The sequence below is a fragment of the Anguilla rostrata genome, chromosome 1 (genome assembly GCF_018555375.3).
Source record: "Anguilla rostrata isolate EN2019 chromosome 1, ASM1855537v3, whole genome shotgun sequence".
Classification (NCBI taxonomy): Eukaryota; Metazoa; Chordata; class Actinopteri; order Anguilliformes; family Anguillidae; genus Anguilla; species Anguilla rostrata.
The window spans coordinates 51,753,277-51,780,221 of NC_057933.1; the positions used below are offsets into that span (position 1 = coordinate 51,753,277).

The window sequence follows — 26,945 nt, forward strand, 5'->3', positions numbered from 1 at the left end:
GTGGAAGACATCTTGGACTCGACAGGTAGTGACAGGATGATTACTCAGTGAAATTGTGTGGATATTTTGAAAGGCTGGGCATTGTGATGTGTGGGTTTAGGCTGTGGTTCCTGGCATTGTGGAGCAGGTCAGGGAGCTATGCAGACGGTGCTCAGTAGGTGGACACCAGCAATTTATCCACCAAGAAATTGAACTTCCGCTCATGCCTACAACTTCCCTGCATTCATTTGTTTCCCGTAGATGATGATTAGTGGTCTGTTAAATTGAATTACCCGTAATTGTGTTAGGCAGACGCAGAAGTTGCCCCACAGATTGGATTTCCAAGAAGGTCTGAGGCTTGTGTTCCATGTATGAAAAGTTAAGTGGATGGCACAGGCAGAAGATAGAACCAGATGGTCTGGGTTATATTAATAGTTGGTTACAACTATAAAATGGAGAGCTTTTGGTAGGTAATCCTAGATGGTTGATGTAATCCACAATATATTCTGTCAGCATCTCTGGTGGTAACAGGTTTATCAGTGCTATCAGTGGTAATTCTATCAAAGGGTTAGATTCTTTAAAAGAAAAAAAAGCACAAAAATGTAGGCCTACAGCTTCAGAAAGAAAATATAAATAGAAAAAAGAATGTATGATGAATGCGATTTCAAGCATGTCATATTGAACTCAATCGACTTATTCAAGGGCCAGAGCTTAGCCTGGCAGTTGTAAGGTTCTAACATACACATAGAACTCAGGATATCTGCACCCCCTAGTAACTTGCCTATACACTAGTGTCGTAGCAGGATACACAATTGAATTTATGCAGGCTACACAAGGCAGAAACACGACCATGTCTACCAAGATGATAGCGAACCGTATAGAGCCACACTACCGGCGGAAAGCAGACTCCTCCGTATAGGCTATGCATAACTGCTAGCACAGACGAAAGCTTGAAACACTATTTTGGAGTCAGGTAACTGAGATAACATTAAATAAATCCTGTTCCAGTAGCAACAGGTAAGACTGCACACATTCGTTTGACATGTCAAATACTTCCAGTGTTTGGTTTGCGGTGGGGTTTCTTAAAGTTGATGACCTCAACGTGACACATTTTGGTTTCTTACAGTGGGTGACCTTGAAACACTTTTTGGTGTATCTGAGGGGTTTCGTACACTCTTTACCATTCAGAAAAATCTCTGGTCAGAGCTCTAAGCAAAGAACAAAGGTGGAATGAATACACGCCTTAAAACATTCCTTATTTTAAGTTTGTTTGACCCAGAGGCGTAGACGTGGAGGTTGTTTTGCTGCAGTGCAGAAGGTTACTGAGAAAGCATTGAGCGTGACACACATTGCTCTTTCAAGCGACAGCAGGTTAAGCATGTGAAGAATGCAGGGCTTTGGTGCACTGTTCCAGGGAGATATCAAGGCCAACTTTTCTTCTATTTACCCACAATCCAGCAGAACAAAGCTTAGCTGGAAGGTAGGCGGTCTCTATTGGAGAATGCTCTCCTGCCTTTTTGTTACCGTTTTAGATATTTATAAAGTATGAGTCATGGTGAACGCTGTTGTGGTCTTTACTGCCTTATACTTGTACACAAACTCTTGCTATCTTTCTCATATGTGTGCTCACTCACTCACTCACTCACTCACTTTCTACTTCTAAGTCTCTTTTTCCCAGTACTAAACCAAGCAGTGATCACAATGTCTTCCTGTTTGAAAATGAACCCTTTGTCTGTCTTGTTGGGAATCACAGGACAGAGTACTTCAGGATGTCTCAGAATGCAGCTGTTGTTTTCCCTGCGTTGGGTTTTCTCTGCTGTGAATGGCAGGACTCTAGGGCATCCCGGGCTCAGTGGAAACATCACCCCGTCCCCAGCCCGCAGCTGCAGTCCTCTCCTGAGCTGCGCTTGGGATGGCCATGAGCCAGAGAGCTTTTCCAGAGACAGATGTTGACATCTGACCCTCGTGTCAGTGACTACGCACTCAGGGGGCTTACGCTATGCGGCAGCGCACGACGGGGCATTACACGTCTCCTCCCGCCAAGAGTCAGCAGCTGCTGTTTTGAATGATGCGTTTGTCCGTTGGGCCTTAAGCCTTAAGTCAGTGGGTAAAAGACGCCGGCTCGAGTACTGAGTTCCAGGCACGAATGGGTTCTTTCTCTTTCTTGGCGGAATTTTATATGCGTGCATAGGCATGTGTGCGTTCCATTGTACAGTGTCTGTGTTGGGGGAGGGGTGGCTGTAGCACTCTGTTCAGTACCTTGGAGAGTGCCACTCAACGACACCGTGGCTCAGCTGGGTGGCTTCGGTTTCGGCTGGTCGCTGGAATGGCGGGTTCAGTGAGCCCCCTTTTCCAATTCACTGACTGACCTGTCTGTTCCAGACACTGAGCGCCGTTGATGTTTGCACGTGTGGCCCTACCTTCATCAGAAACGTCTGACATCATCTCCGTGGGGGTCGGAGTGTTTTTGCAGAAGCCAATTTGAAGGCAAGTTTGAGACATCCAGACAAAGGACAAAATAAGACTTTTTAATGAGTCCGTGAAAGTAAAGTCTTGCTGTGATATGCCAGGCTCCCGGAATGGGTGCTAATTTCAAGGCCTCTATCGTTTGTGAAATGGGGTTCTCACCTGTGTCCTACCTCATTGGCATACCTTCCTGTTCTAATCGGCATGAAATGTTTCTTCATCTCATGGTATTGACTCCCTGTAATTGCTGGGTTTTTGTACTACAGAATAATCTAGGCCTATATTGCTTCGTGTTCATTTTCCTAAGTTCTACGCAGTGCGAGTGTTTCAGCTAAGCAGTAGGCTATTCATTTCAGCTCTTTGGTACTCAGGGCGTATGCATAGATCAGTGAGTGACAAAGGCTACATTTCACAAAGTTCCTCTGGAAATATTACTTAGTGGTGTTGATAGGAGAGAAAACATTGGTTGTAGATTTGAAGGTTTTGCCAGAGCTGAATTTATTGCCTCTGTGTCTCAGCTTTTGTCATTGTTGGGAGTTTGTTGTCTCGAACTGTCTCTGCTTGAAGTAGAGCCCTTGTTTCGCTGAAATGACATACTGACTAAGAAAAACAAGTCGCTAAAAATCATCCAGATTCAAGTCCCCTTTTTTCTGTGAAATATTTTGCCATTTTATTTTTTTCTTATTCTGAGATGGTACTAACTTAATGTAATCACTATGGTATTCTTGTCATCCATTTTGAGTAGCCTAATTATTATATGGTAGCATTGTGTTTCTTCAGTGCTCACAAAGTGTTTTGCATTACTTTGATCATTGACATACTTATGGCTAAAGCATACAAATGAACAGTTGAAGAAGCCATAGTGACCATAGTTGTTTGATTGAATAGGCTACTTAACTTCTACTCTGTCTTATTTCCCAGTGCTTCTAATGTCCAAGCACTGCACAGAGTTATGGAGACTTAAGGATAGATCCCTGGCAGTCCTCTGTCTTAAGAAATGGGACTAAAGTCGAGCTGAACCCTGGATGTGCACCATTACATATACCCTAATGGCAAGGATAAGGTCCTGTCAGCCACTTAGTTGAAAGTATGTGAATTAGGCCTACATAGTGGATGACATTAACAATGATGTTGGTTTGGTATTTGTGAACGATGGGAGATTAAATCCATTTATTACATCATTCATTCCTGCCTGTTGAAAGAGTTGAGCTTTGACTAATTAACTGAAAACCTGTTATTTTTCTAAAAGTATGGATGGGCAACTGTCACAGGATGAATAGGGGACAAAACAGTACTTAGTAAGATTGACTGTACAATGGAGTGTCTAATTGTAACAAGCAAGCTTAAGGAATTGCCATCAGAACTGTCCCCCTGAGTGAACAAAATAAAGTGACATTGTCTTAGCTGATTCTGCGTTATGTGGCAGGCTCATCTCTGTCATAGGCAAAATTTTAAAAACAAGCTATATACCCAAAACATGAATCTGTTATTCTCTCCAAAGGCAGGCATTAGTTTTTTGGTGTGGGCAAATCTGTACAACTATGTTGCTTAATTTTTAATTTTGAGGAATGATTGCACATGTGTATTGCATTCCCTGAGTGCTTAGACTCAGTGCTTACATTTGTCATGCTTTTCAATAACTGCTAAACTTGTAGCCTGTGTGAATTAATAATTGCAACTTTTGCTTCTGCTTGTTGGTAAAACCTGAGGACTAAGTCAGCATAGCGCTTAGATTTAATACTCCCTTAACTTCAGTGAGTCATAAACCCAGTCCTGCCCTCTGAATGGGACAGTTTGCTCTCACAGGTAATGAGGACCCACATTTGCAAATAAATTGAGCCAGTGTGGACTTGAAAGAGGGGATGAGACTCAGGCCTAGATTAATGGCAGACTGTGCGTTATTTGCTTCTTGAAGAATGAAGCTAGTTTGATGGTGTTCTCAAACTGAAATAACTGACTTACTGACTGCATGACTTGGAGCTTTATCTTGACTGAGGTTTCGTTGTAACTATCACCAATTGACAACTCCTTGTCCTGTGACAGCCATTACATAACTATTGTGCTTAAGCTTTAATATCGCTAATGGGAACTTTAGATTTCTGAATGTATAAAACCCTTCAAGTCTTGCTTTTAGAATGCCATAAGCTGTTCGCTGATGACATAGTTTGCATCTGATTCTTTGAAAAGGCATTGGTTGCAGAGTTTGAGTGTTAATGTTTAATGATCTTCCCTTTACTCTGATCTTTGTGATCTGTGGTGTTGTGGGTGTTGTATATGAAAACAGTATGAAGATCAAAATGATAGTAGTTGATACTGCTCTCTTGAGGTTTTACAGAGGTATAGTGCAACTTGCTAGAGTGTGTACCTCCATAAGTTAATTTAACTGAGGTTCCCAAAATGTATTTTCCATTCACAGTTCTACAAACACAAACTAACAAACAGATAAATAAACAGGAAGCCTGGGCAATAAGATTGACTATAGATTAAATTAGAATATTGTGCACCCTTGTTGAAACATAATTTCAGAGATTTTGTTTACAAGATTCTCTTTACCCATATGAACTATTCTTGGAATAATCTTGAATGCATTTCATTTTTTATGAATTTAAAGCCTTAGCCTGTTATTTTGAATACAGCATCAATGGTCCTGTCTATGTCGCTGGTGTGATGTGTTGCATAACATGACAGCCTAACTCATATTTGTGTCTGGAATTTGGTACCCTGGATACTGTGGAATTTGTATGCACATATTCAAAGACTTTATCTCATGATTGGACTGTATTGTGTATATATAACTTTTCAATCAATCTCCATAGTGGGAAAAAGTAGCCCAAGTGTTTTCAAAATTCTGTTTATACACTTAAATCATCTGCAGTCATTTAATGGCAACACTTCCCATTTGGAAAGCATTTCCTTTTTCACCATTTGGTTTTAACTTCACTTGCATTGAATGCAACCTTTACTGACGTATAAAATGTGGTAACATCAGTCTCATTACCACATGAAAGCTTTGAATCATCAAGCAGCATTTCAGGGAAATGTAGCCTACCTTCATTGACTTTGGATTTGTGCCTTCTAAGAGGATTACCGGATGCCTACAAATAAAAATCTCTCTTTTAACACTGTCTCTCTTGTTATTCTGGCAGTATTGCATACAGAATTGGAATGGAAAAGATCCTTTGATTGATGGGAGCTTACATGTTGTTTGAATAGCTAAATGTAGCTTTGAGTTTTTTTTTTTTAATTTTTTTTTTTTAAATGAGCTGATGTGCTTGCGACCAGTGACCAGTCATTATGGTCAGCATCCTTGGGAAGAGAGGGTGGATTAACAGGAATAAGCAGAGGAAATGCAGTTATTCCAAAATATACCCGCTGTAAAATATGCATACTGCATTCTTCCATTTTAATTTCGTCACAATGCCAACTGAAACCTGAAGATAAAATGCCTTATGTACTCTATACCCTTCAAACTGAGTACATTATCTTATTTATTAGATTTTTAGTTGCAAGGTGGATTTGTAAGGATTTGTAAGGTGCTTAATTTCTCATTTCTAAATGAGTATTGTGTAGCAGTAGCTCCACAGTACACTGTAGAATAATGGTTATGTTGTGCCCTATTTTGAGACGACAGTCAAGAATGAAATGGCAACAGAAAACAAAATTATTGGTTGACCTTAGTCTTGTTATGGTAGAATGTTGTTTTATGGCCCAGTGATTTGAGTAATTTGTGATTGACCTGAAAGAATCTATTTTCTTCAAATATCCAGCTATTTTATAAAATGGGTGCCAGATTTACCCTCAGAAAAACAGTCAACACTTTACCATATTATCAAGAAGATTTAGGCTATGCAATCTGGAGGTTTTGGTTGGATGTACAACAGGAACAGCAAGTTGATACCCCTTGCTCGTTTGCCATTTTTACAACAACTGAAGTTGTAGCAATGCAAAACAGATTTAAAAGCAGAATTTCCTTTGCTGTGGCATTGGCATGAGCTAGCTGGCTAGTTAACTGGGTGGCTGGAGCTGCCCAGTTTGCAAGGCTGGTGATATGCAATTGGCTGAAGCGTGGGGGCTGGGGGAGAAGCCTTCCAAAGTCGACCGTCATGGCACAAAAGGCGTATGAGCATACCCCTCTGAAAGCCGGTGCTTCGTCCAGGCTGACACTTTCCCTGAGTTCATTTTTTTCTCAGAGAGAATTCCCAGAACTCATTGAAAACGATACACCCTTTGTCATTCTTCCAGACTGCTTTAGCTTATTTTTCATACTTTCTCTTTGGGGTGCAATGAATTCGAAGCAGTCTCTGTGATCCACTTCTTTGATAGTGGTATTTAATTTGTTCCCCTGCCTCCTTGCAAAGGCATTAAAACTTGCTTCCTGAATGCAGCCTTATCAGAAAGTGTATTTGGAGATATGTGGGGGCAAGGGAATGTATAATGTTAACACAATTTGTCTGTCAATAGTGTAGGCCCCACTCTTTAAACACTGAGCATTTTTAACTCTGCTGGATGTGCCAAAGCAGTCACCCTATTGTGACCCAGAGCCTAGCTTCATAAGACTTCTTTACTTGATTGAAAGTTTCTAATCTTAACTAGCTCACCTGGTGCCATCACAGGACCCAAAGGCTAATGTTGCACCAGATCTGGTTCTCCTGAAAAATTGGGCTCTCCTCTGAGGTGCTGTCAAAAAGTATTAGTGAGATTGTCTGTATGCTTGCAAATCAAATAGTGCACAACGTGAAATCGGCTGTATAACGAAACTGAATTCTTCTGCTTTGCTACGTGCTCTGACAACGAAGTGAGACTTTTCACGCAGTCATGATTCCACATACGTGGTGATGTCTGCCTTTCAGCATTCTTCACACACGAGACAGACTGACTCTTGTACTCTTTCAACAAATGTAAAAAAAGCAGACCAGAAATGATACTGTTTCTTGTTGATGCACTCTGTGTTAGGGAAAGGATTGAACTCCACAGCAATATGCTGTGGAGAAATGCACTTCCTGGCTGTCACATGGTTGAACTCCCATTAGTCCTTAGAAATGAAATATTTGAGGTATTTTTTTTACAGAGGAAAATGGTGGTGGAGTGGCTATTACAGGTAATAGAACCTGGTAAAATCTTTATACTGACTGAAGATTCATCCTTGCACTCTTACTATTGCATACTGTGTTGCTATCATTGCAGCAGTGCACTATGCTTTGAAGCACGTAGAGGAAGTGATCTGTGGTTAGCTCAAGAGGCTGAGTAACCATGGCTGCCTGAGTTGATTCACACGTTTGTAACACCCTTTATCTCATGGCTATTTCTACTGCATACACCTTTGTAAGGTAATTATCCTTCCGGCTTTCATATGAGCTACGAAGTAATTGCAACAGGCTTAGAACTGAACTGTCATCAAATGACCGGTTCACCACTTATACCGGTCTGCGGCGGCACAACCCGCACATAAGGCAGAGTAGGTTGTGGAGAGGAAGTGATGCTGCTCTGTTACCTTTTTTTGTTGAAGGCAGGCAGTTGAAATATACATGACACCAAGAGATGCAGTTTCCTTGGCTTTATGCAATGCTTTCGTCTTTTAAGTCCTTGCCTGATCCTGGAGCAGTTGCATAACCTGTGGAGTAGATGCTGTGATGGGCCATGTTAACTCTCTCAGCGCTGAGACAGCTTTCTGCCTCATGGCCAACAGACGCCTAGCTCTGCTTGAGACTCGTCAGATTTGTTCAGCTCTTGTTGTTGATTGCAAGTGGTTTGTGTAAATACAGAGGCCCATCACAGAAGGACAAAATATTTCCAGTCCAATGAACTGTTTTACTTGGAGAGTAAATTTGGACGTTGGCAATCGATTAGAAATCTGTCAGGTGGTCATGTGTGAATAACAGATAATAAAGAAATGCTAATACATATCAGTGCTGTGTCTGCCATATTATATTTGGCAGATGTAATGTTTACCATATTTATTAATCTCAATGTTTATATATATTTAATTAGCTTACCTTCCACATAATAGATATGTGAATGTACACTCACTGGCCGCTTTATTAGGAACACCTGTCTAGTACCGGGTAGGACCTCCTCCTGAACAGCCTTAATTCCTTGCCGCATGGACTCAACAAGGTGCAGGAAACAATCCCTTTGGGAATTTGGTCCATGCTGACTCGATAGCATCACGCAGTGCCTGCAGATTTTTTGGCCCCACATTCATGCTACAAACCTCTCATTCCACCTCATTCCAAAGGTGCTCTATTGGATTGAAATCTGGAGACAGTGCAGGTTATTGGAGTAAACAGAAGTCATTATCGTGTTTACAAAACCAGCTTGAGATGATGTGTGCTTTGTGACATGGTTTATTATCCTGGAGGTATCCATTTGAAAAAGGGTAGACTGTGGCCATAAAAAGATGCACACGGTCAGCAACAATGCGTAAGTATGCTGTGGCATTCAAGTGATGCTCAGTCGGTATGAAGAGGCCTAATGTATGCAGTGAAAACATTCCCCACACTATTGCACCACCACCACCACCAGCCTGATCTGTTGACACAAGGCAGGATGGATCCATGGATTCATTCTGTTCACACCAAATTTTGACCCTACCATCTGCATGTCATAACAAAAATTGAGATTTGTCAGATTCCAATCTTCAACTGTCCAGTTTTGGTGATCACTTGGCCATTGTAGCCTCATCATCCTGTTCATAGCTGAGAGGGGTAGAACCCAGCATGGTCTTCTGCTGTTGCCTATCCATGTCAAGATTTAGCATGTGTGTGTTCAGAGAGGCTGTTCTGCACACCACTGTTATAAACAGCTGTTATTAGAGCATTTGTGACCTTTCTGTTAGCTTGAACTAGCCTGCCCATTCTCCTCTGACCTCTGTAGTTTCCGGTCACAGAATTGCTGCTCCCTGGATGATTTTTGTTTATCGCACCATTCTCTGTAAACTATAGAGACAGTAGTGCATGAAACTCCCAGGAGAGCTGTTTTTTTGGAGATGCTGTAACGACCACGTCTGTCACCAACAATCATACCACTGTCAGAGTCGCTTAGATCATGCATCTTGGCCATTCAAATTTTTGGTTGAACAAATAACTAACCCAAACCTTTATGTATTTGAGCTGCAGTCTCATGTTTCGCTGTTTTAAGGAGCAGGCTATTTGCTTCAACCGTAGGTGTACCTAATAAAGTGGCTGGACAGTATATGCTGTAACTGTACAGTGAACTAAAGATTGCTTTGTTAATGAACAGACCCAGGTATACTTTACAGTAGCATGTTAAAGGTACAAAAAAAACTCCTTAAGCACATTCACACATTGGCCTGGGTGCTTGGAGATCAAGTGTGTCACATGACTTGGGCGTGGACCCAGTTTGCCTGGTTACAAACTTGTGTGTACATGCAGTAGGTGTACCTTTTTTTGCAGACCTCTTTTCAGAAAACAGGCCCAGCACACACGAAGGGAATGCACATTTTACATCTTTGTTTAATTAATACTTGCTTTTCTGGCTCTGTTTTTAATCAGTCATAAGAAGTATATGTTCCCGTTTGTATTTATGTATTGCTGTTCTTTGCTCTTTCTAACTCCATTTAACTTTGTCCTTAACTGAAAATAATAAGTATTACTATTTTGGTTACTCACACAATATTGAGTCTGTAAAGTGCTAAACTTTTCAAAAATGTCCTAGTTGCGAAAACTGTAGCACTTATTTATATATTGCAAAGGTGTTTGACCTGAAGGATGCGTGGACTACTCTGGCTGGGGGGTCAAAAGGGCAGATGGTCAGATGGCCCTTTTGTTAAATTTTCATGGTGGGGTGAAATCATGGGTCTGAACACAGAGTGGCTCATTCTCACTGAAGACATATTTGCCAGTCTGCCAGCTCGTCTCTGGGTGTGACTCTACTAGCTTCAATCATTTGTTTGCACTTCAAACCGTTCCTACATTAATTTACATTGCTGCTCGTTTTACCCTGTGGGAAACTACATTGAGCTGTGCTCTTAGGCCCAGTGACTCTGGTTCACAGTCCAATTCTTAATATGAGTAGGAAATTAGATTGTTGGACACACTAATCATTTATAATCATGCTTTTAATGGCCTCAAAACTGTAAATGAAACTTTTCCAGGTAAACATGCCCCAACACGAAATAGGCCTACATTTCCTGCATGACTGTATCTCGTGGAGAGCAGGCTAAAAACTCACCCATTTAGGAACATACTATGCATCTTAAAAATAAATGTAGTCAAAAAGTGAATTTTTAGATGTTCGATTACTACACATGTAGTGCGATACTGATACCTTCAACAAAAAAACCTCAAAGAAGTACAGAACATTTATTAACAGTAAACCTGTGATTCACTGAAAATGAAAGTAGGTTGTTTATTTTTCTAAGTTCATTACATTAGGAACAGTTAAAGCATTCACTAACAGACCTGAATATAATTGTACAAATTTGGCAAAATGAACATTAAAAAAAAAATTATTATTATTATTATTATTATTATTATTATTATTATTATTAATAATATTTTGCCGTTAGTATGCCTTAACTTAGTTTCAGGTTAGATTTGCTGTATAAGGCTCCTGAGCTGTGCACCTCAAAACCTATTTTAAGCAAATAGACTTTGAAACACAAATTACGTCCTGTAGTTGACAACAAAAGGCTACACAGACATTCAAATTACCCCCAGAAAGCCTACTTTGAAAGCATAACATGAAAGAAAACAAACTAGTCCCTGTAAATTCAGTTGCATCTTGGTTTTTGCAATTAAAAAAAGCTCTCACTTGTTATCAGTGAACCAAGCATTCCTGGTTACACAGTCTGCCAGTATGTATATTGACAAAAGACCTAATGAATCCCTGAGATATTTAAACATGTTAGATGCTTCCTTCTGTTTATGAATATTTAATTGCACTATAGATACTGCCTCATTTTTTCATCACTGCAGCACATACAAAATATTGAAAGAAAAACAATCCAAGCTTCTAGGTTTGGACTCTTTGGGAACAAGATTTCTAAATTCCTAAATTCCTGCTTGTTCCATAAACTATAATTAAACGAACAAATAGCCTAGTATTATATGTTCATAACGCATGTCCACACGTGTTCTCTTCTTTGAAATCCAGTAAGTGGTCATCCTAAATTAAATGAAAAATTATAATTATACTATGTTGATGATTATCAAATGCTGATTGTAACTTTGCATAACAATCATTCGCCGCCATATGGCTTAACTTCTTTCTTTCATCTTTATTTCCTTTAATCACATTTGATGTGGTAATAAATATCCAAACCACATGAAATGCTTCCGTGCGGAGGGGGGGGGAACACTACCATTCCTGTCTATTGGGTGTTGATATGACTTCCACTCAGTAGCAGAGCCTTGCAAGTTCCATGTGAACACATCACGTTATCAAAGAAAATTAAAGATGATTCTTTAAAAAAACATTTGATAATTGCTGATTTGGTTTATCACCCAGCCCTATGAATCCTTAACAATTTGTGCAGCCAGATTTGTCAATGGATGAAAACTAATAAAATAGGCCTTCCATTGATGATGGTATTTTAAAACCACATTGCGTAACTTTATAAAAATACGGTATATCGCCCAGCTGTAGCCAACATATGTTTTTATACAAGATTTCAATGTGTGCAAATTTATGTTTCCTGTCTGAAGTCCCTTAAGATAAAAGAGTGTTAAAAATTTAAATTTTAAAGATAGATGAACATATTTTGATAATTTGAAGCCTTTTTTGGTTAGAATATCTACATTATTATTTTATTTCATATTTTATTTTATTTTTATAGGCATCTTTAATTTTGTTGCAAACCATCACAATACTAAGACTGGTAAATGAGAGTGATGCATTTCCTTTTCAGTGGCCCTGCTATCTTTCACCTCTTGTGAACAGTTTGATTTCCCACTGGACCTAACTAATGTCAAACAATTGGTTTATCCACATTGAATTTAATTGCTAAGACATGTCCCTTTGTCTAATTTTGACAAGATTTTTAACCATTGAAAAGTCTGAATTGTTTTTGTTTCATTGCTTGCCTTTGCATCAGGAATAATAAAGAGTCTTATATAAGGCATAATTGCTTGTACTATTTCTGGATTCTTGCCACGTTCAGCAGCCTGTGCTTCGTCAGAGGTTTAAAATTCTGAGGTTATATCTTACATATCCAAGTTTACCTTACTAGCGCTGCTTGTAATGAGGGTTTTACCTACCGCTGTGTTTAATTTACACTTTAAGCTAAAGTGTGAAAGGTGAGCAATATTACTTTTACATTTCTATAATGTGGAAATTGAATTTCTCTATTCCGTATATTTTTTTTAGGCAAGTCTTTCCAGGTCCTCATTCATATGCACATGACTGGTGAAGAGAATGGGATTATCCAGCTTTCCGCATTGTAGCAAAGATCTCTTTAGTGTGCATTAACATTACCATGTCGCCTCTTCTATGCTCTTCCCTCACCACCTGCTTTTCCACCTGTGCAATTTAGAGGTGATGAGGTGTACAGTGACTGCTGTGACTCGGTGAAAAGAGCATTCAGTAGGATTCTTTGTTTGCCGTCTTTGATTCTTTTTTTCTTTTTCAAATTGTCCAGTGCAGTGGGAAATGGAAATGGGAAACCTGGAAACTTTCTTTATAAAGTTAAATGCGCTAAACCCTCTCTCTATATATAGTGCTAAATTAGTCCCACTGAGCTCAGTTTAATGATGTTCTACAGTCATGACAGATTCTGCTGTGTGTTCGAGTAGGATTGCCTCGCCCTAGGTGTGAAATTGCATTCAGATTAAAATCATGAATTTAGAACTTAACAAAGAGGAAAAGTTCAGCTTCCAGATAATACATTGCTCAGAGGGGCAACAAAGAAAAACCTGGCACTAAGAAAACAAACATAATATTCATGAGTACCTAGGAACCTGTGACCTTTAGGTTACAAGACTAGCTCCTTACCCATTGTACTATGCTGTCGCCCCATTGCATACCAAATTGCATTTGCTATGCATTTCTGAGTATGCCAGGTTATAAAGTTCCGTAGTATAATAAATGTAGTATGCTTCAAGTATCCAGATGGCATACTAACTGTAATTACACTAACTGTATTTACACCAACCACACTATTCTGGAAATAAGTAGCATTTGTGATCAGAATTGTTCTTTGTGCTGGGTTGTTTCCATGGGGACACATGAGCTCCTCCTGGTCAATCAGAGAATATTGAACAACTATGGCAGCCAAATTATGGTAGTAACCCAAGTATAAGTGACTGCATAACGTTTGTGCTTAATTTGACATGAAAACAAATACAATGGATAATATTCATGTAATGGCTTCAATTGTGCCAGTTTAAACATTTTTCTTGGGGTGGGGGATCCTCATACTGAAGACAATTCTTTTGAATAGTTCCACTTGTTTAGTTTTCATTGATATGCCCCTTGCTATTTAGTTAACGTGGAAATCACAAAACTAGATAGCACCACTAATTTAAATTGAGCCGTTAGCTCCTTAGAAAGGACTCTGTAGTCCGTATGTTTTGATGAGAGAAACACAGAGTCGGTCCTTTGAGGGAATTTTTCACTCAGAAAATAAAATCTATTTTTATTTGAGCTGTCATTGAAATTCATAGGCAATAGGTCTAGGCCTGTACCCAGCTTCTTTGGGGATCTGTATGTCTGTATTCTAAAATGAAGAACTTAGAAAAGAAACATACCTTGCATTAATGCTGGTAGCTTGATGGTTTGAGTGTCTTTTGAAAAACAAATGTTTCCCATCACCTTATGCATAAAAAAACTCCTATCCGGTGGGCTTCTGCTTTATAGCTTAGGTACAAGTACTATACTTCCTTGTTTTATCATTTCCTTGGTTTTAGTCACCATGCCCAACAACAATATTGAGATCCCTGTAGACATGCAGAATTTGTTTCCGTTGAATTATAAGAAGTTTTGACTGGTTAGTGTGTTTTGCTAGTTCACCTCTAACTGAACTCTTGGGTGTAGTTTCAAATGTCTGTTCTTTTACTGAATCATAATCACATTAATCTCAAGCTCTAAATTGGTATGGGTGTTAAATGACAGTCATGAGGTCAATTGTCTAAATTTTACACTTTAAAAGTAGCATGCATCAATGTGGTTGTAGCATTAATGAAGAAGCGGTCATTTTCTGTGGCTTAAGGCATGTCTCTCTCTCTTTGTAGTCACAGTTGATGACATGGGACTGCACCTGGCAAAACGTGAGACCCCTCTGGAAGAAAAGGTAAGGCTACCACGTGTGCAGGGGAAATGTGTGCAAGGGCAGGAAGTTCTGTTGAAAGGGAGGCTTACTAACTGTTGCAGTAGCATAAGACTTGGGTGAGTGGGGTGTGAGGAGACAAAACTTTGAAATATAAAATGCTGATTCAGGGCAGTGTAAAAAGAACTACGGAAAATCTAGAGCACTTTTTTAAGAGGGCTCAGACGTGAAGTTGCTGACATAGCAGTGCAAACATAATTAAGCTGATTTGCTCATAAAAAAAGAAAAGCATTACTGCAAACAGAAACATTAGTCGGTTAGTGTGGTCAAGTTCAGACGTCCTACTTCACAGCCTCAAGTAGGCAGTATACTTCGTACGAAGGTAGAACTTTTTGAGCAAAACGAAGCAATCGGAACAACTGACGAACAAAAAGATGTGGTGTTGTGTGTTCGTACGGTGCAGTGTGCGACGGCCTCCAGGGAGAACTTTTCGAAAAGTTCTTTCTTGTTCTCCGACCTCCCCCTCTGAGCTATTGGTCCAAATATCACATAGTTGGTTACGTCACGGTTGAGAGTTCAGAGGGCTGAATTCACATGCTAATGTACGGAGAGTCAACGCCAATCTCTCTTCTGTAGAGATGGGAATTCTGTGTGTTCCCGCATGTTTGATGAATGGTGCTACTCGTTTCAGCAAGTCATCAAAACGCCTAGCGCACATTCGGAAATAAGAGAAAGTGGACCCCCTCGTCTAAACTCGCATTTGCCGAATGTACAGACAAAACTCTCCATTCTCCGTCCTACTCTGATTTAGAGGGCGAACGTATCATCTTCTTCGCCTTTTTGCATAGCTAGATAAACTAAAGCCACTTTAAACACTTAAAACTTTTTGTTTTGTGTTGTGATCTCACGTAGCCCTTTTCTTTATACATCCATAGCGTAGCCACGAGACAGAGATCTAGTTGAGATTCCAGCCCCAGTTAATAGCTGCCTCATAATTATTCGTAATTATTCACGCCCCAGCGGCGTGGACTGACTTTAAATGGTGCAGTGTTCTCACTGAGTATACCGACAACAGTTTTCGTGGACATGTTCGCCGGTGGTTCTCAATCCTGAAGTTCTTTCTTCTTACTGAGTATACTGCCAGCTTCAGACAGAGAGCCTGAAACTTCAGGGTCTGAAATGCAGACAGACGTTTGGTAATTGGAGTATGTGTCTGTCAGCATTGTCTTATCCTTTCTTTCTTTTTCTGTACACTCAAATAGTAAAAGAGGTCCTTGCACCTACCATACACTACGCAGTATTTGTTGCAATTGAGCTGTCGCAGACAGATTTTCAATGTCGGAGATACATCATCATGATTTTAGCTTGTGAAGGACTAGTGATAAAAAAGACAGGTTAAATGTGAGAGGATATCCAGCTTTAATTGTCTGAAACTCATGTAATGTATTTGAGGCATTATGTCTATCCTTGGTATCATCTAATTCGAACCCTCTGATAGTTGTACCCTGCAGTCTCCATCATTTATTTTACTTTAGACAGAATCTGCATTCCCTTTTAGCACTTTTTTCTTTTACTCTGAAACAACATTTTCTTTATATGCTGAGTCTACCGTGACAATATAATCATGTATCTGCACATTTTCGTACTACTGCAGTGTTTTTGTCGACGGTCTTTCCTTTATCAGGTAAGTGCCTAACGTTTGCATTCATACTTTATACGGTCAAAACTGTTAAGTGTGTGCTTCAGCCATCTATGGCTTTAAAATTCATAAAATGAATTACAGCCATTGAGCAGTGAACAGTCATTGTCTAAATGTCTGGATGATCCTTTAAGTTTTGAGAGGATAGAAGATGGGCCTTTCATTTCAGCTAATTTTCTTTCAAATGAATTTGAGACAGTCTTCTCCTCCATGTACTTTTTGAATCACTCTCTTTGTTTGTTGTTCTGGCTGAAAGCATCTATTTTTGTACGCTATTCCCAAGCAGCAGTCGAGATAACCATTTTCTGCTCTGTAGGGCCTGTGTTTCCGTGGTAACTGTTCCACCGTTGGAGGCAGTATTAGCCAAGTTTATGCACCGTCTTCTGTCCAAGTCAGCTTCAGAGTTACTTGACACACTCTGCAGCATGAAAGCAAACAAAAATACTTTGAGTGGGAAGGAATAACATGCCTTTTTACCGGTATATCTGCTAACAGTATGTAAAGCAAGTTGTGATAACAAAGAAGCAAATGAAATGAATAGAGGTGATGGCTGAGATGAGTGCTGCTGGCCGCTTTATGAAGTCAAAGTGAGCCATTTCCAACAACTTCATCAGCTAATGTGTAGCCAGGTCAAGCTTTGATTGAGTCACCGTGTCTGTCTATCGATCTCAAGAAAAGAAGTTCCAGCGTTGCCAAGCAGCACTACATTAGTCAGCACGTTGAGGAGGAAAAGGTGTTGCATTTATTTATTTATTTTGTGAGTGTAGTTGAAGCAGACATACTAGTGGAAAGTCTGTCCTAGCTGGAGAGATGGCAGCCAAGTTTTTTTGTTTTCAAGATCATTTTTTGGACAGACTTTGTGCATTCACCATATCAGGGCAGGCTTGTAGTGGCACCCGCTGTCCTATCAGAACTTGAATGCGCAAGTAACAAGATCATTTTTAGTCTTCCATTTTTTGTGAAGTGCCACATTGCTTGGCTAATAGTTGCTGTTTTACAGCCATATTGATGTGTACTGCTGTTTCTGCAACTACACACAGGGAGTTTGCATACTCACTGATGGTATTTTGTGTTTACCTTGCACTTCACTAAAACGTTCCTAAAGATGTATTCATTTTTAATTTTTAAAATTATTTATTTATTTATTATTTTTATATTTATTGTTAAAGCAAGTCACTAAAAGCACTTTTTATGTCTTTTATGTCTGTGTTTTATATGTTGTTTTTGTCTGCTGCTTTAACACCCAAATTTCCCCACCTGGGGATTAATAAAGTCTATCTTATTTTATCTTAATCTTACTGATTTGTGCTTAAATAAAGCCCCCTGGCACTTTTCAGGATAAGTGCTGAGACACTGAATGTTTTGCTGTAGTGATTTCTGATTCGCAAGAGATTTTTCTGCTCTGTAACCTCAAGTTCATCATTCTTTCTTTCCCAAAAATTGTCTAATGGTTCATCTTAGACACTTGAATCATGATTTTAGCATTGCATGAGCAAGTTTCCCTTTCCTTTTTTAATTTTTCTTTTTATAGCACCCCTTGTTCCCCTGCTTTTTCTTCTTCTCCTAGTGCAGTACCCAGTCATATATTGGGCTAGCTTCACTCTGCAGTGTTGCAGTCATTGCACCGGAGGACTGCACTTCTTGTATCCTTTTTTTTGTTGCAGTGAGGCAGGGAAGCCCTGTTAACTAAATACACCCCCCCCCCCCTTCCCTCCTGGTGACACTACAGCCAATCAGGGACCTCTTCGCAACTTGCCGGCACAGCCAGGATGCAATTCTGGACTGTTGGGCACATCCCCGCTTAGTGCTATAGCTCAGCACCCCTTCTGGCAGTCTGTTACCCAGAAATCAACTGGAAAAAACCTACCTTTTAGATTTAGTATAGAACAATGATTAGATATACTTGAATGCTTGCACTTTGAGTTTAGACTTTTTTTTTTTTTTGGAATATTGGAATTTATTGACTTGAGCATGGTTAGAGAATTTTAAGTTGCATCCCTTTTGATGTTTTCAAGCATAAAACCCACTAATCGTTTTGTGTTAGTAGTCTATGAGAAAAGATTCATGCAAATGCATGAATGCAAGTTCACTGAAAAAATAAATCATTTTTTATTGCTGTCAATACTGTTAACCACAAAAAAGCGGACAACTATTTTGCACAAAAATATTGTGCCCCTTAGAAACATGTTTTTGTGCTTCAGAACCCAAGCTCCTCACTGACAATGGCTTGAACACAAAAACATCCGATGTGCTCATGCTGAACTGCTGTCAATAAAAGAACATAAAATGATGTGAAAGGTTATCTTTTAAGTGTGGATCTACAATATACCTGTTATTAGCTTAGAGTTTTAGGCTTTTACACACTGGATTTTGTAGTATCGTGGATTTCTGATGTTTAAGTCCAGCAATTTTTACCACAATACTATCAAAGTTGAAGATACTGATTAGTCAGATTATTAGATTATTAATTTATTAAATTATCAGTGTTCTTGGGAGTATCTATCTTCTCGTTCAATTCTTTTTAGTACGACTAGACTGTTAGCTATGAAAGCAATAGTGTTCGGGCCCTAAATAAGTTGTAGTGAGCCCATGATTGCTAATAGAACATGAAGGATATTTTGCTGTTTTTATTTCAGGGAGAATGAGCATATCTGAAATACTCCCATAAAGATGTATCATTAGAGGTGGATCTTTTATGGTGATGTCTCCCTGTCACCCTTTCCTTCCTCTCTGTCTTCCTCTGTTCTTAACCTCCAGTAAGAGACAATAAGACACTTGTGCAGACGTCAATGAATGTGAAATAATATTTCATTTGATAATAGGTGGCATAATAGGTGGCCAATATGACTGGATGGTCTGTATGGACCATGTCGTCTGCCCGCTAAAAACTGGTGGGAAAGGCATTGTGGGATACAAATCATTGTTTCTCTAGAATAATGTGGCCACTGTCATTAGTGTTCTTTTTCTCCTGACCTCTTCGTCTAGTGGAGGGAGGGAGAGGGAGAGAGAGAGTTTGTTTTAACTTCCCAACCAAAGCTTGACTTAAAGTATGATTTTGGCTATGAGGTCCCCTGGAGTCACCACCACTGTTAATGCACAGTCCACTAGCAACATTAATTTCTACCCCGAAATATTCATTCACACTCTTACCTCCCATGCAGTTACATTACATGACGTATTAGGACATCACTGTTTAACAAAGTGAATGAAGGTGTACAATTAAATGTTCCCTTAGCCAGTGGTGTCATCGTTCATTTTTGAATGGCTAAATGAAACAGAGGCTTCAGCAGGTGCATTTTGATGATCTAGATAGACAGCTGATTTCAAACATCCATGTCTTAGCACTAGAATTTCCTTGCTATGCTGAAGCTGCTGCACATATATATATATACAATGTGTAGCTTATGTGTTTTGTGCTGAAGAAAAAGAAAGCGCTGTCATTTTGTATATTAACACTGGTGTTTTTGTGAATAAAACTATGAGATATAAAATACGATTACAATCACTCAGTTCACAGAACCATGGCAACATTAAAAATGTCCATGCATTTATTTCTAGATGTTAGGGATGGGTATGAGCAATGGATTAATCGATTACTTGGATACGCGCATACTTTTTTTTTTTTTCTTTTGTTGGATACGCGCATACTCAACTGTTTTTATTTTCACATATAAGGCTACAGTAGGACTATGCAGCTATGTGTTGGAACTTGGGCTCCGTTTATCATCATGTAAAAAACGAAACACATTAAAATTGAGGATATTTATTCATCTAACATGAACAGAATAAAGCAAATATATGTTGCTATGCTTTTTCTTGGTAAACCGTTGTATAAATGGGATTATGCCCGAGGGGCTGATCATTACTGATAATTACTTATAATTGAATGCTCTGTGGTGAGGAACATTTCCCGAGACAAATTGACTGCCTCCTTCAGTTGTAATAAGACATGTGTTTCATTGTAATGTAAACGTTATTTAAAGTAGTAATCTCGAAGATTTTCATTAAAATAAATGTCTGTTAAGTCACTATCTATCGCCGAATTAGGTAACACAATGGTGATTGAGCCTGTTATTATATTAATTTATATTATTATTATTATTATAATTTATGATTAAAGAACTGGGTGTCTGTGGCGACATTCCCGGGAAAAAATCACAAGCGGCGCATAGTTAGTGACGCGTTTTCCATCGCCCATCAGTGGTTGGTCCGCCAGAGAGGGTAGGTGGAGCTAACGCAACAGGCTTGCTTTTCAACTCACTTGTGTGTGAGCGGCGTACTGTTTTTTCCGGTGTCTGCTACAATAACAGAGAAAGTTATGGAACCCTAAAAAGTTCTTGTGTAACATGAGAGGTCATATTATTTGTTGATGTAGATTTCGTATTACATTTGATGACAATGTAACGTTACTAAATTACTAAGCTATTTGCACAGCTAACGCTAGCTACCGGACCATGTCAAGAAAGGCAACATTAGTTTAGACAACGTTGCGCACAGTATCCATCTCTCATATCAGGTAACGTTGCGTTAGCTAGCTAGCTAATGTAATTAACACAATCTAATGTCAGCTAACAATTAGAAAAAACGCTAGCTAACGCTACCGACCGGTACCGACCTCGCCAACCGTCTCTCGAGTGCAATGCAATGCTAAAGGGGCAGGCAACGGCTCTGCTACTAACCAGTTCACACCGCTGCAGTTTTCTCTGCAACATTCTAAAACCGTTTCGTCTCGTTGTGAATATATCCTCATATGTTCCTTCAGCCATGACGCCCTTTTCTGATGAAATCTCCTTTGTTTTTGTTTTATTCGTCTTGTACTAATTGCTAATTTAACACTCAGCTCAGCTTTATTCTCGAACAGTTTAGCTAGCAAAACCAGAAACACCAGAGGTAACATTTTGTAAGGCAGTTGTTTCAAAAATATTACACAACAGTCATTCACGAGAAAGACTGTTTATTGTGCACGAGATACATAATTGCACGAGCCACAGCGAATCCCGCAAATTCTTCCCTGCAGTGTGAAGATGTTCACACCGGGCAAACGGTGGATAAAGAACGTGTGTGGAAATTGATCATCACTAATTCTACCCCAGATCTGCTACAGCATTTTAACCTGACTCGGCAGTGTAAAGACAGTTTAAGTTAGCCTAATGTTAGACAATGAATGAGTATGTTCATAACATTACTTTTATAACAACCATTTTTTATTCAGTAAAAAATAAGTGTTATAGTTGGCGTGGCCCAGGTGCCAACTGACTGACGTCACACAGGCGACAATGGTTGGATCCGGTTGGATGTGAGGTCCAAAAACGCACCTGCAATTACCGCTTCTCGCCATTGGCACCGCCATAGAGAACGAAACTGAAATCTTCGAGATTGTAACTTTAAGTATTCCGAAAAAAATCCTATACCATAGCCTATAGGCTATCACTTTCCAACGATCACATTTATATGGTAGCTCAAACGGGTTATCTAATAAAAAAATGTGTTTTACGTCAAAATGGTCTCACACAATGCTTATCACGGTCTCATAGAATTTTTATTAATGTAGAACGGTGATTGACCTTTTCAGGCGCTACTTATGTGGGAAAACAGGACCAGGTCAAAACCTAGTATACGGTTGAACTGGCCGACCAATGGTGTAACTTCACCACAGACACTCGCGTTAGTAGAGCTTGCCTGCTGTTGTGGTCCAGGCAAAAAAAGTTCAGTGCAAATACTTTACCAATATAATAAATAGTCTACATACATAAATAGATAAGCAGTCCAATCTATACATTCGAGTAAAGCAGATCGCGGAATTCTTGTCAACTTAATTCGTAAAGTCGTGTTGACTAACTTCGGGTTAAAGTGCACAGCTAAATCATGACTAATCAAAAGCAAACAGCGATGCTTGTAACTATTAGGTTAACGTCTGCTAAATTAAACTGGGATAATCTCAACAGTAAATTAGACCTCTTGCCCTCTTAACGATAGCGTCAGACAACTAACCACACCACCTTGCCAACTAGTTAGACTAACACCTCAGAAAACACAAAATTCGAGTTCAAAATATTTTGGACCTATACTAACGTTAACTTTACGTAACCCTGGCTTCACACCCATCAGTAGCAGTCGGAGCAGAGTTTGCTAGCAAGCCACGAAAATGAATCAGTCACAAGGGGAAAACGGATAAATAAACGTTAGCGGGACAAAAAGTAAACTACCCACTGTTTTACCTGGAATCTAACGATGTGTGATCTTGATAAAGGGTAACGTTAGCGATAACATGTTTGTCGTTAAATTCGGCTTGCTGGCTAACTTGCCATTTATTTCTCAGAAGAAAAGCTGTTTATGGGGGTAGTACCAAACGACTTACGTTGAGCTTCTTTCATGCGTTTCTTGATTGAATTTAAACTACTAGTTTATTCCTCTTCATTTAGATATCTTCCCGTCATAGTCAGTTTAAATGGTAGCTAAAACTAAACCAGGTTAAGACCTAGTGTATGGCTGTGTAACTTTATCATTGACAAAAAGACTAAGCATTAAGATTTTATCATGTTCAGAAAACTTAGGTACTGATGTGCGTTGCGCGTGCATGCATTTTCGATATGGCTGGTGCCGCCGGGCCAAGATACGTTCTAAAAAATAGCTTCTTCCCCATGCTAGGGATCTATTTGGAATCGGCCACATTAAGCGATGACTCCGATCTGTAAAATTATTGAAAATCACCACCCCTACTACATATGCACATACGGTTTATTATATTTCTATACATATCGTTCTTTTGTTCATCTCAATGCATTGTAGACTGACATGTATGTGGTTTATCCGTCATGCTTGAAAGGAAGCATAACTGAGAATTCATCCCTGTCTCTGCACTGCTTACTGTAATTGGACCTTAATTGAAAAGGACAGGGAGCTCAATTTGCAGTCCCTCACCTTGTGAAGTAGGAAACTAAGCCTTTTGTTCCTGGCTGCATCAGGGGTTTAAGCGGCGGGTAATGCACGTTAATGACATTGCATAATTAACCTCCGCCTAAGTTAATTTTTCATTTCTCCCAAATTGCTGCAGAGAATATAACGGTGCCATTAAAATCTAAAAGCCCTGCTGTTGTTGAGCTTTGACACATTTCTTGCTGAGATTTTTCTTGCAGTAGCTTGTATACCTTTCGTATAAACTTAGAAGGATTAAGAAGGAAATTACACAGAACCATGTTTCTGTCGTAACAACATGAAGAATATCGTAATGGCAAATAACTTGCATTAGATCATGCAAATTCTGTGGTGACTTTCTCTGGTGTACTTGACAGAATGGAAAGGCTCACTTTAAATAGTTGTTTTAAGAAACATAGATGACACTCCCAAAGTCCGTATGTAACACACTAAGGTCTCTGTTATAATCATTTTGGATGATTTTAGGAGGCTGATTTCCTTCAGGAGAAATTAAGCCGTTCAAAAGGTTAACAAAAATGGTTAATCGCCTCACAAGTTGTAACATTGTATCTAGTGTAGTAGTTCTGTATCCATGAGGCAAACCTTGTATGATTGAAGCTTTGGCTGTCAATCATGCAGAGGCAGACACTCATTCTTCATACGTTTGTGTAAATCTTAAAGGGTTTAGTGAATAAATTTGATTAGCATTTTCTGAACATAATAGCCATATGTTGCTGTAAATCCTCTAACCTCAAAAGTGAAACTGTTCAAGAGAAAAAAGACTGAAATATCTTAGTCTTTCAATCCGGTGAGTCCTATAATTTACATTTATTTGCATAACATCCATAAAATAAAATTCATTTTTAATTACATCATCATTAAAATGTTGAGGTATTTGTGGAAGTACTTTCTGTGGTAGGTATTTATAAATCCATAAGAATTTTAATTTTTTTAAAATAAATATTTAAAAAACCTTGAAGTTCTAAACTTTGATCATTTGGTCATGTTTTCTTTTGCTATGGCAACACCTTTTTGAATAGATGGTGCTTGTTTTCAAAATGGAGCAAAGTGCAGCTTCTGCTAAGGAATATTAAGGCTGCAAATCAATAAATGAATCACAGAAGTTGTAAAGAACCTTCAGTGTCACAACAAGTAACACACAAAGGGCACCATCTAGACTGCCTTTTTAAAATGACCTAAGCAGTCAGTCATCAATACACCAGTGGGTTCTTGAGACAGTTTTCTGACCCCTGTCGACGCTGTCCTAATCTCAGCTTTTAATTAGCCAAAAACTAACCGAAACAGGCTTTTGGTCAACGCCCTAGGTCCACTCATTAAAACAAATATCTGTCATTCCTGGTGAACTATAGTGTAAAAAGTAAGGTAGTTACCTGTATTTCCTAATTGTGTGGCTTCATGAGTGGCAAACACTTTGGCAGGTTAAGTTGGGCATCCTCTCCCCAGACTTCAAGCTGTCTGACCCTTTGGAGTTAGCTGCTGACATACCGCATGTTCTACCTGGCTTAATTAGCTTGTTCGCTGTAACCATGCTCCGTTTTTAGCTTTTGGCTTGGATCTACCCCTTCTCTGTTTCTTGAGTTGGTTGCACCCATAACCTGTTTTTTTTTTTTTTGCTTCTGTTTTTGCCCGGAGTAAGAGAAAAACTATTCAGATGGCAGAACGGTGCACATATACGTCATATAGTGTAAGCTAGTTCTGCTCTAACTCAATCGTTTTGTGGTGTCTTTAAATAGTTTTCAGAGTATTTCCACTTTCAGTGTTTTTGTCAGGTGTATCTGGTTTTTCCTCAGAATTGAAGTCTGGTATACTTACTGCGAAAGCTACCACTGTTGTCGTGGCAACTGTGGAGGCATAATGGGCAGTTTCCTGAGTAGAAATATGAGTTTACTGATGGACAGAATGCAAAACAAACCTGAAAACATTTCTCCAGTTATTGTAAAACATTTGTCTTAAAAAACCTGTAATTCATGTAGTATCCATGTTGCTTTCAGTGCCAACTCAAATTCGAGACTGTTGGAAAAATTCTGAGAAAGTAAAGGTGTTTATTTCCTCTCAGCCAATCAGTATTTCAGACATGTTGTACCTGCTCCCAAACAGTGGTTCATTCTTGCACACTTAGTACAATACAATACTACAGTACCTTTGTGTTTATATGAAGCACTATATTATAATTTTGCAGTGTACACTGAAATAATTTATTATTTAAATTGGTCTGTTGGCGAGTATGCATGTCTATTTTGTGTGTGTATATGCATGCGTGTGTGCGCACATGTGCACTTTTGCAAGGAAGAAAGGTGTTAAACTAGTTCCCATATTATAATTTTAAAATGTGGTATGCCAGAATGACGTAGGTGTTCAAAGAAGCAGCCAGCAACAAGGCTGATGCACAGGATGACGGACCTGTTCGTGTTCTGTTTAGAAGTGTTTTTTTTTTCAGCGGATTCAATGAGATAGATTAGTTGGTATCCAAAAAAAAACAAAAGAAACAGTTTACTAAAGTTTTACTATTAGTAAAATTTTAACTGCACTGTTATCCAAAAAAGTTTAACATGAGATGGTACTTCATAAAGGGAAGTCAGGTACAGACATGAAAAAATCTGTTTGTTTTTAGCTTTTAATGATGTCATAGATTGATATCAGCGAAAAAGAGACCGGATGACCAATGTCCCTTTTCTGCACATCACTATCACCTCAAGCCTACATCCCACTGCAAAGTCTGTCAACATCTGTTTACACACAGACACACAGACATACACACAAATGCACACACTAGGACTTTTCAGGCTAATTAGTCTAGTCTTTACCTCATTAACATTCTCTGCTGCACACACTGTATCTGTGCCTTGTTAACCTGCTCTGCTTTGTTAACATGCTCTGATATGTAGACACTTTCCCTTGTCCCTGATCTTGCCACCTAGCCAGAAGTAAGACTAGCCGAAATGTCATCACAAAATGATAATTTTGCTTGTCTCCAAATTTGAATCCTCAACTGTGATGCAGCAATGTCTGTTTGCATCCCTGGCGTGTTTTTCTACATCAAGGGCACAAGTGTTTTGCAAAATGTTGAAGGTTGGGGCTGTCAAAAAACAGAAGGATCTATTTGTAAATCCTATACCTCCCTATTTGTCACTGTTGCAGCCTTACAATGCCCTTCTCCTCTGTGTCAACCTGTTTGATGATGAAACAGTTTCTATGCCCAATCTTTATGGTGTGAGCAGGATGTTCCTCTCAATATTTTATTCTACACCTTCTCGATTCACTTGGAGCACAGTAACCACATTTCCTTCACCCACAAGGAATAATAATATTAAAGCATTTATTCAGCATCAGAGATGGTCCCTGAGCACTCACATGAAAGCACACGAAGGCTGTTAACTGATCTGATTGCGCTTGTCCTCATAAAACATGATGGATAATCTCAATAGCCATGGGCATCATTCAGTGCAGAGTGCAGGATGGTGTTTTTGCATTACCCAGGCACTTGCAGTGGGGTACATCTCTGGGTAAGCACACTGGTACAAGAATAACTTGGAAATTTCCACAGAGCAAAGCTGTCATCTCATGTAACAATTGCCATATTGCCTCAAGAAGCTTCTCTTTCACCAGAAGCACACATTTTAAAATTAAGTTATCAACAGACAG

General features: G+C 39.2%; 1 protein-coding gene across 4 annotated transcripts in view; it reads left to right on the forward strand.

The window, feature by feature from the left end:
* LOC135258215 (myelin basic protein-like) overlaps positions 1 to 26,945 on the forward strand; it is a 58,168-nt gene that overhangs the window by 3,240 nt on the left and 27,983 nt on the right. For 3 of the 4 annotated variants that reach the window (XM_064341536.1, XM_064341557.1, XM_064341526.1), the window contains exon 2: positions 14,634 to 14,692. In XM_064341536.1, coding sequence (XP_064197606.1) covers positions 14,648 to 14,692 — 45 coding nt within the window. In that variant the 5' untranslated portion in view covers positions 14,634 to 14,647. Of the gene's footprint in view, positions 1 to 2,361; positions 2,467 to 14,633; positions 14,693 to 26,945 lie in introns of all 4 variants that reach the window. The other variant, XM_064341547.1, reaches the window with a different exon arrangement.